The 15,075-nt window shown below is 39.4% G+C and overlaps 1 protein-coding gene across 6 annotated transcripts in view; it reads left to right on the plus strand.

Annotated features, from left to right (window-relative positions):
* LRCH1 (leucine rich repeats and calponin homology domain containing 1) overlaps positions 1–15,075 on the plus strand; it is a 199,518-nt gene that overhangs the window by 80,128 nt on the left and 104,315 nt on the right. For all 6 annotated transcript variants that reach the window (XM_027588833.2, XM_027588829.2, XM_027588834.2 and 3 more), the window contains exon 2: positions 12,683–12,827. In XM_027588833.2, coding sequence (XP_027444634.2) covers positions 12,683–12,827 — 145 coding nt within the window. The remainder of the gene's footprint in view (positions 1–12,682; positions 12,828–15,075) is intronic.

Consider the following 15,075-nt stretch of genomic DNA (forward strand, 5'->3'; position numbering starts at 1 on the left):
TTATTTATTTATTTGAGAGAGAGAGAGAGAGAGAGAGAGAGAGAGAAACAGCATGAGAGGGGAGAGGGTCGGAGGGAGAAGCCCACTTCCGCCGAGCTGGAAGCCCAATGTGTGACTCGATCCCAGGACTCCGGGATCATGACCTGAGCCGAAGGCAGTCGCTTAACCAACTGAGCCACTCAGGTGCCCTTCACTGGATTCTTTTTATCTGTGTAGCTGCTGAATGTATAGCTCTTCCTTCCCCCTCCTCGCCGGCCACCACGCTTCTACTTCCTGTCTCTATGAGCTTCACCATGCGAAGCCCCTCCTACAAGTGCAGTCATACGGTATCTGTCTTTTTTGTGGCTGGCTTATTTCACTTAGCAAAATGTCCTCAAGTTTCATCCACATCATAGCACGTGTCCGAACTTCCTTCCTTTTCCAGGCCTATTACTATTGCACTGTGTGTATTCACCCTGTTTGCTTCTCTGCTCATCCCTTGGTGGACATTTGGGCTGTTTCCACCTTTTGGATATTGCAAATTAGGCTGCTTAAAGCATTCATGTTTTACAAGAAAATTAGTATTTCCCCTTCAAATTAGTATGCCCCATTTAAAGATGATTATGGTCGATGGGCTGTTTTTATTATGTCCTTGAGCCTGAAGTTGGCTTCAAGCAAATGGGAAATGATTCGTGGTGCAGTGAAGCCTTAGCTCCCCAGACTCGCCAGGGGATGTGTCATGACAGAGAGGCTGTAACCACCTAAAATGTTTTCATTTTGAGTAATTTTACAAGAGAACATTAAAACAATTACATTTTAAACACAATTTAATCCTCAAATAGACAAACTATCGCTGGATCATTTGGAGTTGTTAGTATGTTCTTGTGTCACAGCCTCATTGTGCTATAATATTTAGGGGAACCCTGCCATTGCATTTTAAATTTTTTAATTTAAAGTACTTAAAATTTAAAATGTAGGTCGATCCCACTGTTCGTTACTGTTCCTTGTAAGAAGTGTACTTTCTTAACGGCTCTCTCTCTTTTCCTTATGTGTTTGTTGCTTCTAAAATGCTGTGGGGCTGGAAGAGTTAATAATAGCAGTTGTTAGAATTGTGTTTAAGAGTAGAAAGCCTCTTTTAGAGGTCCTTTAAGTGAAATGATCATACTTTAGGGCAGGAATTCCCCACGCCTCTTCTCCCCCACCACCAATATCTATGCTGGCCCTTAAAAATCTGTAACCTGATCTTTTTTTTTTTTTTTGACAGTGTGCTTTTGATAGGAGAGGTACAATAAAGGAATCAGTTTTTACTATAAACATTTCAGTAATGCATTTGTTAGTAAAAGGCCACCTACATGTAATTACCTCTCGGCACCTTGTGGGCTTAATAGGTATCACCCACTAATAAAATCACTGCACCAAGGGTCTAATCTGTCACTAGATGCTTTTTGGCAGTTACCAAAATTAATTTCTGTTTCTTACTTCCTCCGGCACCTTGGAAAGGGAAACCTTCCAACCAGCTTATAAATTTTTCACTTAAAATACATTATTATTTTTTATTCTTTTATCTAAGATTTGTTGTTACCATGAGGCATGTATGTGTATGGTGTACTTCATTAGCTTGTCAGTTAGGTTTTAAGCTCCTACCCAGCCCAGGCAGTATTATTTCTTGCTAGAAATACTCAGAACCCAGAATTAGCTAGACTAATGATAGAGACTATTCTTAGAGGGCTTCACTCTGGGCCAGGCGCTGCTCTAAAGGACTTTAAAGGTATCGATCATCTCGTGTAATCCTTCCAGTAATTCAGTGGGGCTAGGACTGTTATTATCCTCATGTTACAGGTGAGGAAACTGAGGCATAGAGAAATTAAAATTATTTCCAAGTCCACACAGCTGAGTGGTGGGACCAGGATTTGAACTCAAGCTGTCTGGCCTAAGAACCTGCTTTCCTACTCCATTCATTCAACAAATATTTATTAAGCCCTTAGTGTATACCAGTGAGCCATGCAAAATCCCAGCCTTCATAGGACTTACATTCTAGTAGGGAGAAAGAGAAAATTAATAACCATAATGCATGAATAAATGGTATGTTTTGGGAGGAGGTTATTTAAGTGCTAAGAAAAAAGAAAATGTAGAATAGAGTGGGGAGGTTAAGACAGATGTTGAAACTTTAAATAGGTGGTCAGGGAAGATTCATGGCTCATACTGAGGAATTAACTCATCTCTACTGTTTGATAAGATTTTTTTGTTGTTGATCTGTTAGAGATGTAGCCTGAGATCTTGACCAACTGCCTCAAAACTTTCATGAACCCACTTATTATTTCTGTCCATTTAACCCTGGAAGCGTCAGGTAGCTTCATTTCCAGAGTCAGGATGAGTCAGCCCAGGAGCTCTGCTTCACTGCCTAGAGCAGCACACCCTTACTTGAGTGCATTTCCAAATGTGCAGGTGCCCAGGAGCACCCCCATTGGTGCTGAGTCATGGGGCTGGGTAGGCTGCCTGTGCCAAGAGAAAAGTTGAAGTGAGGGGCAGTCAGATGCTGGGGAGCATTGTGGAGTGGGGGGAGGAAGTTCAGAAGGGACAAAAACATATAGCTGAGATTCTTCCAAAGAGACCCCTGCCTACCTAGGGGCAAGGGGGTATGGATTGTCCAGATAGGGCAGGTGTTCTGAGACCATGCGTCCGCTTAAGGACTGTCCCTGCATGGTGGTCCCAGGTGTGACCACGCAAGAGAGTGGAGATGGCCAGGCACAGAGCGTCCCTCCTCAGTATTAGAAAAATAATAGGTCCCGTGCTCTAGTTGGTGGGTCAGGAGTTTAGACTTCTATGTGAAGCATACCCATTTGACCCAGTTTTATTGAACCATTGTGCTTAGTGCTAATATTCTAAAATTAAACTTTCACCATAACATGTTTATTGTTCAGCTTGAAAAATACATCCTTTGGTCTTGCTGGAGCTAGGCATGATCGTAACCTCCAAGATGAGGCCTTTTCTTCTGACCGGAGAGCAAGACGTTGCAGATGAGGTTCGCAGCTGTATTGGTCTTCATGGCTGTGGTGGCTGATAACTCAGGATGTTGTTGCTGGACTGCTGGCCTCATCCAGTTCCTCCTGAGGCACCACTTTCCTTTTTTATACAAAAACAACATCGTGCTTCTGATGGTGCTGACTGCACACCAGATTCCATCGACTGTTTTTCTACCCTCCCCTGCTTATTTTTATTCATTTGGCTACTTTATTTTAGGGATTTGCAAAGCTTGTTTTGGCCGTGGTGAAACGTATTGTTTTATTTCTGGCTGCCCAGCTTTCATGTCGATGCTTCCATTAAGAAGCGGACGTGGGGAGGACGTGGTTCTGGGGTTCCGGTCTGCTGCCCGGCTGTTTGCACAGCGCTGTGGTGTTCCCCGACTCCGCCTGGCAGGGCCAGCCCCCAGGGTGGGTTTGCAGCGAAGAAGCACAGCGTCCAGCTCGGAGTGGGAAACGAGGCACCCGCGACACATGCTCTTCTTTCTGGAGAAAATATTTAGCACCTGGTCAAAGGGCACGTACTTTAGTACAAGGCTGTGGGGTCATTGAGGTTCTCCTGATCGGGCATCTGACATGGATCTGTTAATTTTTTTTTTTTTAAACAAGAGTTACCCACATGAAAAACTGACTTTCCCTATATTGCAGTCGTATGAGGCAGAATCAAAAATAGTGCAGAGCAAGGCTTTCCAAGAGTCATGCCTACTGGTTTACTTCTTGCTTCGGCAGAAGCTTACTAGCTCTGTATCCTCGGGCAAGTTACCTAACCTCTCTGGCCCTTACTGTCCACACGTAACTGAGAGCTATAACAGCACCTGCCTCACTAGGTTATGGTGAGAAATCAATGAGGGGAAAAACCTAAATTTCTATGATAGCCAATTCATAATACATAAAACTCCCTTCCGGGTCAGGTTTTTGCTGCTGTGATTGTATCAAATACTAGTTGAGGAGGAATTTAGAATAATAATCTAACTGACAACAGTTAACTCTGGATCAGCTCAGGTTTCCTTTCCCAAATTAGGATTCATGGTAAAGGTACCAGTGGGCTCTGCAAGTCAGGCCCCTCCTGGGGCCCTTTGTGTGCCCCTAGGATAGGGCCACCTGTTGGACAGGCTTGGTTTAGGTAGGGAACCTGAGAGGTTGGATCATCTACTCAACTGCATTTCCCCTGGAATAGAGGGAGGCACCTGGACATCCAAGGGATCCTGATGCCAGAGCCACATCCTAAAATTCATGGCCATGGTCCCCAGGCTTCAGGGTTTAAAAAACTTTCTAAGTGATTCCAGTGTACCAACAAGGCTGAGAAACGCTAGGCAAGTATTTCATTTAGGAAAGTAGCCTGCCCATGAGCTTTACTACTATAGAGGTAGTACCTCCATATATTTATAACAGAATTAGAACAGTAAACAATAAAAATTAACACAAATTCCTCATCTATATTTATCTCTATCTGAATTTAAAAGCTGATTTACTTGTCGTTCATACCTTATTGGGTCATTTCACAGCTCCTGACCCATTTGCCCAGCTGGTTTTGGTTGTATTCCAAGATGAAGATTCTAGTTGCCTTCTTAACATTTGCCTGTTGTCTATGAGTACTTGTTCTTTTTGTCTTCTTGGGTTGGAGGACCTTCATTGCCCCCACCTTGGTCTGCCTGCCGTAGTCGGTGGGATGGCCAGGCTTCTGGCCTGGCTCTGCCCTTTCAGAGGCCACGTTAGAGACACTCACATCCGGGTACCTGCTGTGAACTGTCTTCTTACTTATTTAGTAACAACTAAGTCCTAGATTTCTTCCTTCTTTTGCTGCTCCTCTTCCTCCTGTCTTTCCCCCTCCTCCTTCTTTCCCTTCCTCCTCCCCCTCCCCCTCTTCCTCCTCCCCCTCCTCCCCCTCGTCCCCCTCCTCCCCCTCGTCCCCCTCCTCCTCCTCCTCCCCCTCGTCCCCCTCCTCCCCTCCTCCTCCCCCCTCTCCCCTCCTCCCTCTCCCCTCCTCCCTCTCCCCTCCTCCCTCTCCCCCTCCTCCCCCTCCTCCCCCTCCTCCCCCTCGTCCCCCTCCTCCTCCTCCTCCCCCTCCCCTCCTCTCCCTCCTCCCCCTCCTCCTCCCCCTCCTCCCTCTCCCCTCCTCCCCCCTCCTCCCCCTCCTCTCCCTCTCCTCCTCCTCCTTCTTCTTCTTCCTCAAGGATCAGACCTTGTTTTATTTCTTTGTTTTCCACTAACAGGAAAGATTTTGAACAAATTTGTATGTCATTCCCCACTTCCTCCCCCAGTACTTATAATTGGATTATCTGTTTTGGGTTATCAAAGTCAAAACATCATAATCCAGACTGGCTTCAGCCCTTTCGGACAGCTTTCCCGTGGTGCTGTGGATGCTCAAAGATAGAAGGTGATTTCTACATTAGTCTGAGGAAAGCACATGTACCTGGTTTTTGTACCTTTTTTCTGTCTTCTAATAATAAAGTTAATTGAGAATTAAATGATACTCAGAGACAAGTAGGAGAAGTAAGTCATATCTTTGAAAACTCGTTCTAAACTCTTCAGCGAACAGAGTGCTTACGTAGGGTTAGTGGGGTTAGTGTAATTAGCGAGTGAGGCCAGGATTTCTACTTACCAAGTTTCCTGTAGCTCTTTCCAGAATTTAGGCCATTAGCTGACAGATTGTTTTCAGTACTTTATTTTTTGAACATCATGTTTATAACTGTCTTCCCCTCTGGGTCTATACACAGAACATGCTGCTTTTCTTTTGATTGCATTTTGGACAAATAAAAATGCAGTGAAGATTAATTGTCATATCTTCCTAATAACCTAGCTGAGGGACACATCATGGTCTTGCTGACATTGTTCCATGGAGAAGGAGTGGTCTCATGCGGGGCACTCAGGCCCTAGAGTTAGATGTCCTTAGGTGTGAGTATAACTGCTTATCTGTGTGGCTCTGGGCAGGTCACTCAGGCTTTCTGAGCCTCGTTTCTTCAGATGGTGGGAGCACAGCTCCTTGGGGTGGTTTAAATGAGGTACCAGATGCAAAACTCCAGATACAGTGTGTGGCACAAAGGATGTGCCTAATGGATGATAACATGATTTACCCACCTGGCTTTTAGCTTTTGATATGTGCCTTTTCCCTTTTCAGCACAAGTAGAACATCTTACCTTATGGTTTATTCTGGGTTTGCTTCATCTTACTTTTCAAGTGATAAACTCCTTAAAAGTAAGCCTATGTGTTTTTCATTTCTCCAGGAACCATGTCCTCAGTGTATGTTAATAAATAAGTCAGTAATTCATCATATGGGTAATGAACTTCAATAAATAGGCAAGGAGAGCTTTTTTTTTGGTCTGTTTTTCAGCTTTATTTTAACTCGAACAATGCTGGTTTAGGCAACTGTTTTTATTTAGGCATTGAAAGAGTGTGAGCTGTGTACAGATTTTGTAATAAATTTCTTCGCTTTTCATGTGGAAATGGGAACACGAATGCAGGACCATAGAGAGCACACTGCATGGGTAAATTCTCACAAAGTGGACATGGAGCTCTGTTCATGTGGCTAGTAATGTAGGCTCAGGCATGGCAGATGCCCTTTGCTTACACCTTGTAACTTCATTTATAATGACTAGCCTGAGTCCTTTCAGAAAAAGGATTCCTGAAAAAAACAGAGAACAGCACAGTTAAAAACAAGGATTAAAGGGACGCCTGGGTGGCTCAGTTGGTTAAGCGTCCCCAACTCTTGATTTCAGCTTGGGTCATGAGATCAAGCCCCGTGTCAGGTTCCAAGCAGACCTTGGAGCCTGCTTGGGATTCTGTCTCTCCCCCTCCCTCTGCCCCGTCTTCCTCCTTCTCTAAATTAAAACAAACAAACAAGGATTGAAGAGGAGATATCAGATACAATTTAAAATGAGGGCAGTTTAGGTTTTACCGTGTCCGCTTCCTCTTCTCTCAGCAGGCAGGACTAACACCATCTCTTTGGAAGCTCTAAGCAGACCTTCTGCAGCTTCTGCTTCTGGGGTGCAAAGTTAGACTGTCAGGGGGGAATTACAGAGAAGGGAAAGTGCTAAAGCTTCCCCTCAAATCTGGAAATTGTGGAGGGAAACTCTAAAAAGGGGCGAGAGCATAGAATATCTGTATTGTGAGTAGTAGACATCAGATGCACACATCAATTAGAACATTATTCTAGCATTTTTAAGCCAACTGTTAACAATGATGCTATTAGTGTTTAGCCCAGAATTAAATATTAGCTTAATTTATAAGCTATTATCTAATTTATTTCTCCTACCATTGCATGGTCCCCATGTTTGAAAACAGCACTTTTAAAAATTAGATTATCTGATAAGAATATAGATTTTACAATGAAAGGACAGATTTGTTAAAAAGATGTGCCAGTATTTGTTATATGTGGGTTTGTACTTTATAACTTTTTGTGATATTCGACTGCTGCTATTGATTATCATGAGAAAACAAAATCTCTTGGATTCTGAATACTTTTGACAAAAAATACTTGAATTCTGAATACTTTTTATTCATAGAAATCTTAGATTTGAAAAGAATGTTAGAATTTATCCAGTTGCATATACTCTAATTTTACCTATTCAGAAACAGAGACCTGGGAAGTTGAGTGACTTTCCCAAGCATTTCAGGTGGTTGTAGATTTAGAACTGGTCTTCTTCTCTCTGGTTGGAGCGGTTTCTATTACTGATTTGATACCCCCATGATCTTTTAAAAGTTTTATGGTTGTATGACAGCATTTCTACAAAAACCCCAATCCTTTTTTTAAAAAAAGCACTAGTGACACTGAAACTAATAAAAACATTATTATTATTTAAAGTAGTTATCGAAACATTCAACTTGATGGTATCGTTCTAGCAGTTCTCAGGAAAGGTCAAGGTTTGAATGTAAACTGGAACCTCAATAGATTTTTTTCTTTGAGTCAAACCTGAAGGAAACAGCACATAAAAGTTTTCTGGGCAAATTTCCAGCATCGTAGCACATGAGGATTGCCATGTCTAGTAAAGAGTTTCAGGAAGAAAGAATGCAAGAGACTTGTGGAATTTTTTTCTGTTGAGGTTCTAAACATTCATAAAAAGCTTGCCTCTGTATTTCCCTTAATTAAGAGCATGGGACTTCACAGTTTGCTCTGGCTTCTTAACTCTTCTTTTCAAATGAAACAAAATTCTGTGTGTAGAGAATATGTATGTGTGTATCTGCGTATATATACACATATGTATTTATATATAATATATACAACACATGTACATATATATATCGAATCCATTTCTATATGCAAAATCAAATAAGCAATGCATTCACATTTCTAAAGGTACAGCATGACGTATGGTGGGGGATCTCGCTCCGACGCCCATCCTCTCTGCAAGAAACCCTCTTTCCAGAAGCAACCACTTCTACCAGTTTCTTTTGCAGCTTCCAGAGATAATCAATTTATATTTATATATCTATTTACAACTATGTAAATATTCATTTAAAAACACAAATACTATATACACTGTCCTATGCTAGGCTTTTAAAAAAATTTATAATATGTCTGGGAGATTGTACCACATCAGCACATATAAAGCTGCTTCATTCATTTTAATGACTGCATAGTATCAGCGCTGCATTATGGAGTATAGTGTTTAATATTACATTCCACCATATGAAATATTAATATTATGCTAATATTTCTTTATTGATTTAATTTTAGTTTTATTTACATTTATTAATAACGTATTAATATATAACCAGACCTCCACTGATATTTAACTTGCTATCTTTTGCTCTTTCAAACCATGTTAAAAAATATGTCATTTGCACACTAATGAGTTTATCTGTAGAATGAGAAAGATTTCTAGGTTGAATGAAGTATGTACATTTGTAATTTTGATTGATATTGCTAACATGTTCTTCATTTACATCACTGTGTCCTCAGCATTATAATGTGTTCATCAAACTTTTTTTTTAAAGATTTTATTTATTTATTTGAGAGAATGAGAGAGAGAGAGAGCATATGAGAGGAAGGAGGGTCAGAGGGAGAAGCAGACTCCCTGCTGAGCAGGGAGCCCGATGCAGGACTCGATCCCGGGACTCCAGGATCATGACCTGAGCCGAAGGCAGTCGCTTAACCAACTGAGCCACCCAGGCGCCCGTTCATCAAACTTTTTGATACTTACTAGTCTAATGGGTGAAGAATATTATCCCATGTAGCTGTGATTTGCATTGCTCTAATGTGAGTGAGGTTGATCATTTTTTTCAGATGCTTAAGAGCCATTTGTATTTCCTTTTCTGTGAGCCATCTTGTTCTTTTCCTTCCTTCCCTTCCTCCCCTTCCTCCATTTCCTCCCTCCTTCCTTTCTCTCCCACCTTCCTTCCTTCCTTCCGTCCTTTTTTTTTTTCTGGGTTTCAGACTTATTATCATTGACTGTAGAAGCTCTTTATATGTATAAAAAATTAGCCTATTGGGTTTATGAATTGTAGGACTTCTCACCTGCCTCCCATTCCTTGATTGTCATGTATGTTTTTGGTGGAGCTTTTGTTTGTTTTAGAATGCTATAAATTTTGTTTTAATGTGTTGAATTTATCAGTCTTGCTCTATGCCATTCATGGGAAGACTTTCTCCATTCTAAGATCATAAACACAAACTTCCATGTGTTGTCCCAGTGCTGTTATGGCTTTACTTTTTAAAGTTAATCATTTAGGGGCGCCTGGGTGGCTCAGGCAGTTAAGCATCTGCCTTCAGCTCAGGTCATGATCCCAGGGTCCTGGGGTCCTTCCTGGGATCGAGCCCCCTGATGGAGCCCTAGGTCAAGCTCCCTGCTCAGCCGGAAGTCTGCTTCTCCATCTCCCTCTCCCTCTCCTCTTTCCCCTCTCCGCTCCTGTGTGCTCTCTCTCAAATAAATAAATAAAATCTTTAAAAAATAAAGTTAATAATTTAATTCATCTAGAATATATTGAGGTAAAAGGGGTGAAGTAGGTAATCCTTTGTTTCAGATGGCTATCCAGTTTTCTCAAACTGTTTACTGACCTCACATCTTTTCTCCGTTGACTTGAAATGAAATGCCACCTTTACTGCACACTTGATTTCCATATGTGTCTTTGACCTGTTTGTAATTTGTTCCTCTGACCTTCTCACCTTCCCATCATACTGCCTTATGTGTCTGTTAATGTCTCAGAGAGCTGGTGCCCCTGAGAGCACCTTTTGTTTTGAGAGCTACCTTGCTATTTTTGCGTTATTCTACCATATGAACTTTAAAGTCAACTTGTGTAGTAACCTCAGCAAACTAAAAAATATCTATCTTAGAACTATATTTTTTGAATTGGGAGTTCATTCCATTATACACATACAGCTTAGAGAGAATTGACACTTTTTTGATGTTCTTATTTATAATCATAGAATATCTTTTTAATCGTAATTTTTCCTTTTTATTGTTTAGTAGCATTTCAAAGTTTTCTTCATATAAACTTTTGCCTATTTAAGATTTTCTAGATGTTTTACTTTTGTTATTATAATAAATTAGTTTTCTTATGTTGTATTATTTTGCTAAGGAGTGTGTGTGTGAAGACTATTATCAACATATTCATTTTCTACCCTGTACCTTTTTGAAGTAGTTTTTCTGTTGATATTTTTGGATTTTCTGGGAAAACAATCATATTATTTGTGAACAATGATGATTCTTTTTTCCCAATTTTGGTTCTTCTTTTCTTTCCTTATCCATGTCATTGGCTAATATCTCCTGAACAATAATAAATAATAATAGTGGTAGTGACGTCTTGTCTTGACTTTATTGGTAATATTTCTACTCATTTGAAATTTAGTAATAATTAAAAAATTCCCACTCATATGCATGTGTGTGTGTGTAATTATGTAAGGAAATAGCCAACTTTCTTCTTTATTGAGAAATTACATTAAGAATGAATATAAATATTCTGAAATAATATTCTGATTTATCATGATGATGTACCACTTGGTAAGTTGCTAGAGATCACTTAATTGTACACTTGAAATAGGTCAATTTTATGATATATTAGATATACTTCAATAAAGTAGTTTTTGAAAAAAGTAAATACTGTATTTTATCCATACCTTTTAAGTATCTATAGAGGTGATCATATGCTATTTTGCTTTTACTCTAGTTATATGGTGACTTGTTTAAATAATACAAAAATCCTTATATTCCTAGAATAAGTCCCACTTACTCATAGTATGTTAATCTTTTTTATATACTGCTCAGTTCTGTTTGCTAATTTTTAAATTTAGGATTTACATAAGTGTTTATGGAGAAGGGAGATTCGTAAATAGTTTCTCTTTTGTGTATTTTCTTTGTTAGGTTTTGGTATCAATATTATACCTTACTCTTTAAATAAGTATTTAGAAACTTTCCTTCTTTTACCTTGTGTGGAATAGTTTAAATATTATCGAATTGTACCTTTAGACCTGCTTAGAATTCACCTCTGAAGCCATCTAGGCCTGTCTTTGTTTATTTATGTATTTATTTCTCAGGAGGGTGGTCAGTCAGGAGAATAGCCCTTTGACTTCTATTTCATTATAGTATTGACCTATTTATTTTTTATTTTTATCTGTTTATTTATTTTAAAGATTTTATTTATTTATTTGACAGAGAGAGACACAGCAAGAGAGGGAACACAAGCAGGGTGAATGGGGGAGGGAGAAGCAGGCTTCCCGCGGAGCAGGGAGCCTGATGTGGGGCTGGATGCGCTGGGATCATGACCTGAGCCGAAGGTAGACACTTAAGGACTCAGCTACCCAGGCACCCCTATAGTATTGACCTATTTAAATTTTCTATGTTTTTTTTTTAATGGAGTGTGATTCCTTAAGTATATATGACATGATACTTAATAAACATCTTCAGATCATACTGATTGAGTCCCTTCTGATGCAGGGTGAGATGATCAGTAATGTTGAGTTATTGTTTTTGAGAGTGGTAGCTCTTTTCTCATATTTGGTATTTTATGGTATTTAACAGTTATTTCTGCCACTCCTAGGTTTAGACAGTAAGGACTGTTCCATTTTTTATTGTTGAGATGGTGATATTGTAAACCATGATGTGTGTTTACACTGCTCTGTAGACCACCATTATTATGGTCTTTGGTACCCTTGAGGGAGAGAGCCCAGTTTTATTGCTGGCCATGTGGCAGACACTGCCTGTCCTTAAGAGAGACACAGTTGATTTATCTTGGTCTTGTACATTGTAGGTTCTCAGTAATTCCAGTGAATGAAATATTTGTTTAGTATCTACTATGTGTGTGTTTGCCGAGGATATAATGTTCCAAGAGACAACATATGTTATGAATGCAAAATTGAATTAAATAAATACTATGGTAAAGATATATATTCAGGCATATTGAAGGATACAGTTTTCATACTTGCCTAGGGGAGAATGACTTTGAAATAATTTCTAGATAGAATGGAAAGTAAATATTGATTCAGTTACTCTTATATCTAGCCTGTATTTACAAATTAATATAGAGCTAAAACTGTTTTAAGCAGTATTTTTGCTTTTCTGTATGAATTGGATAATATGCCAGGAAAAGGAAATCAACCCTGGAGCAACAGAGCTACAAAAAATGAAAATACTGATCTAAATTTAAATTATGCTTATTTTAAAACATTTAAGAAAAAAAAGTGTTGATAGTTGACAATTGTACTGGATTATGTTGAAGATTTATTGACAAAATATTCTTTCCTTTTCTCACAGATTTATCTAAAAACAGACTGGTCGAAGTCCCAATGGAATTGTGCCATTTTGTATCACTGGAAATTCTTAATCTGTATCATAATTGCATCAGAGTCATTCCTGAGGCCATTATTAATCTGCAGATGCTGACTTACTTAAACTTGAGGTAGGTTGACTTATAAGGATTGTAATCAAATTCAGTGAAAAAAACCCCAAATAATTGTGCTTTCATTTCTATCAGGTATTTTTTTCTCTTTGCAAATCCTGATCACCCTTTGAAGTAAATCACACAAAGATTATTTAAGAACAACCTTTCATAATAAATTTGTTGTGACATTAATACTGTTTTTGGTGCTAGACTTCTCTGAATATCAACATGACAAGGTATTTTTGTTTAGTTTTTTTTACAATAATTTATATGGCATCATTTATACTTTATGTCTCTTTGGTGCCTGGTATATTGTCTTCATGTATTGCCGTAGTTTTTGGAGGAGGAGGGCTAAAGAAAGTGAAAAAAGAACTTGGGGGTTGTGACACATTGGGGCCTTGCCGGTTTGGGGGAGTTTTTGTACCATTGGATTTGCTACTTGGTACTGTCTGAGCCTGTTCCCTTTAGGCCACCTGAGAAAATTCAAGAGCACTGAGCAACTCCAGAAAGATATGAAGTTTGCTGTCTTTGTAACCCCATTCAATTAGATCAGCATTTGCTGAGGACAGGCCAGTGGTCTGTATTGATTCCCTAATTATGCACAGCACGGTGTAACAGATTAATGCCCCTAAGTAGCCCTGAAGTTAAGAAAATCAGCTTTCATATGGCCTAGGTTTTAGACTTTGTGCTGTGACTGTCAGCTGCTCTGGCCAGATTTGGGTTCCTTGTCTCCTAAATCTTTGACTCACACAGGATGTCAGGAGAGAGCTAGGAACTGTTAAATCAAATCTATCTCTACTATGAAAACAAGTTTCCAAAGGTCAAGCCAGAGCAAAGCCTCTACTCAAGTCAATGGCATTATCTTGGTGTGTTAAGAGCAGCACCTGATTAGCAAGGCTTGTGCAGTGTAACAAACACGGCAAACTTTAAAGTGCAAAATTCCCAGTGAACCAGATAGAGCATTAACTTATTATAATAATGTCAATTATTTTTTTGTTGGTTTGTTGTTTGGTTCATTTGTTTTTAGTTGACCACTGAGAGTTGGGGTCTTCTCTTGCTTTCTTTGCGGTCAAAAATGGGTTTCCACTGCAATTCATTAGTTGTGCATATCCTTCTTGGGAGTGAAAAAAAATATCCTAGTCATGTTTTTAAGTGACTTGGTGAATAAGATGTAAGTTACTATTAGCATAACCTCGAGGCTTATATAGCTAACTTTCACTTCTCCAGGTTTCTAGTTCATCTGACTATTTTGAGTTTCCTTGAATAAGACAGTCTAAACTATTTCTGCAACAGCACAATATTCATTACCTTAGAATTGCCTGGTGGAGCCAACCTAGTGGCGTCTATAAGGTTTGGTTCACTATTTCCCTGAAACATCTGCCCTCTAATTCAAACCTGCATGGAGGAAATATCCCAAGAGCATATGCAGTTGGTGTGTTTACTTACCTTTAGGTCTGTCCTTCTGTGACATTTTTCACCTCCAGTAGTCCTACATGCAGCACATAAGGAGATTTAACTTCGCACTGTTACACTAAGTCTATACGCAATGAGAAACTTTTGGGTATAGATGACATATCTCTTCTGGGATGATATGAACTATAAAATTATACAAACATGAGATAATCTAATCTTAAAATTTATATTATGTTTTAAAAGCACTAATACAATTGATTTTGGTGTGATGATTTTCATGTTGGGCTTAGTCAAGAGTAGAATAATAATTGCTATTTCAGACGGTAGAAAGGATATATTGAAGTGTGGGCCGCAGGATCCTTTAAGGCAAGAATGGAGAGAGTCATTGAGACTGATGATGCTGAAGAGGAACTGTGTGGGTATATTGTAAACAGTTTTGTGGCGAATTCCTAGGTGATAGGAAGAAGAAAAAGATAAAGAGACTGTTGAACACCCAACTCTTTAAGTGTTATTTTCTGTTTAATTCCTTGTTTGCCTCTATCTTTTCTTCCCTTTATATAGGTCACTTTTATTTTGTGTTTTCTTTGCTCACATCTTTACTTTAATATTACTGTGCTTTAAGACATAGTCTACAGTGTTGAATCCCAACTCTTCAGAGGAATTGATAACTACATGGAGAAAATTAAGAAAAAGTGTATCTCTTACTTTTCAGAGGTGTTATACCACGGTATATGAAAAATATATGTATATCCTTGGGGCCCCTGGGTAGCTCAGTCGGTTCAGTGTCCAAATCTTGATTTTGGTTCAGGTCATGATCTCAAGGTCATGAGATCGAGCCCCTCAAAGGGCTCCA

This window comes from Zalophus californianus, chromosome 3, assembly GCF_009762305.2.
Source record: "Zalophus californianus isolate mZalCal1 chromosome 3, mZalCal1.pri.v2, whole genome shotgun sequence".
NCBI classification, from domain to species: Eukaryota; Metazoa; Chordata; class Mammalia; order Carnivora; family Otariidae; genus Zalophus; species Zalophus californianus.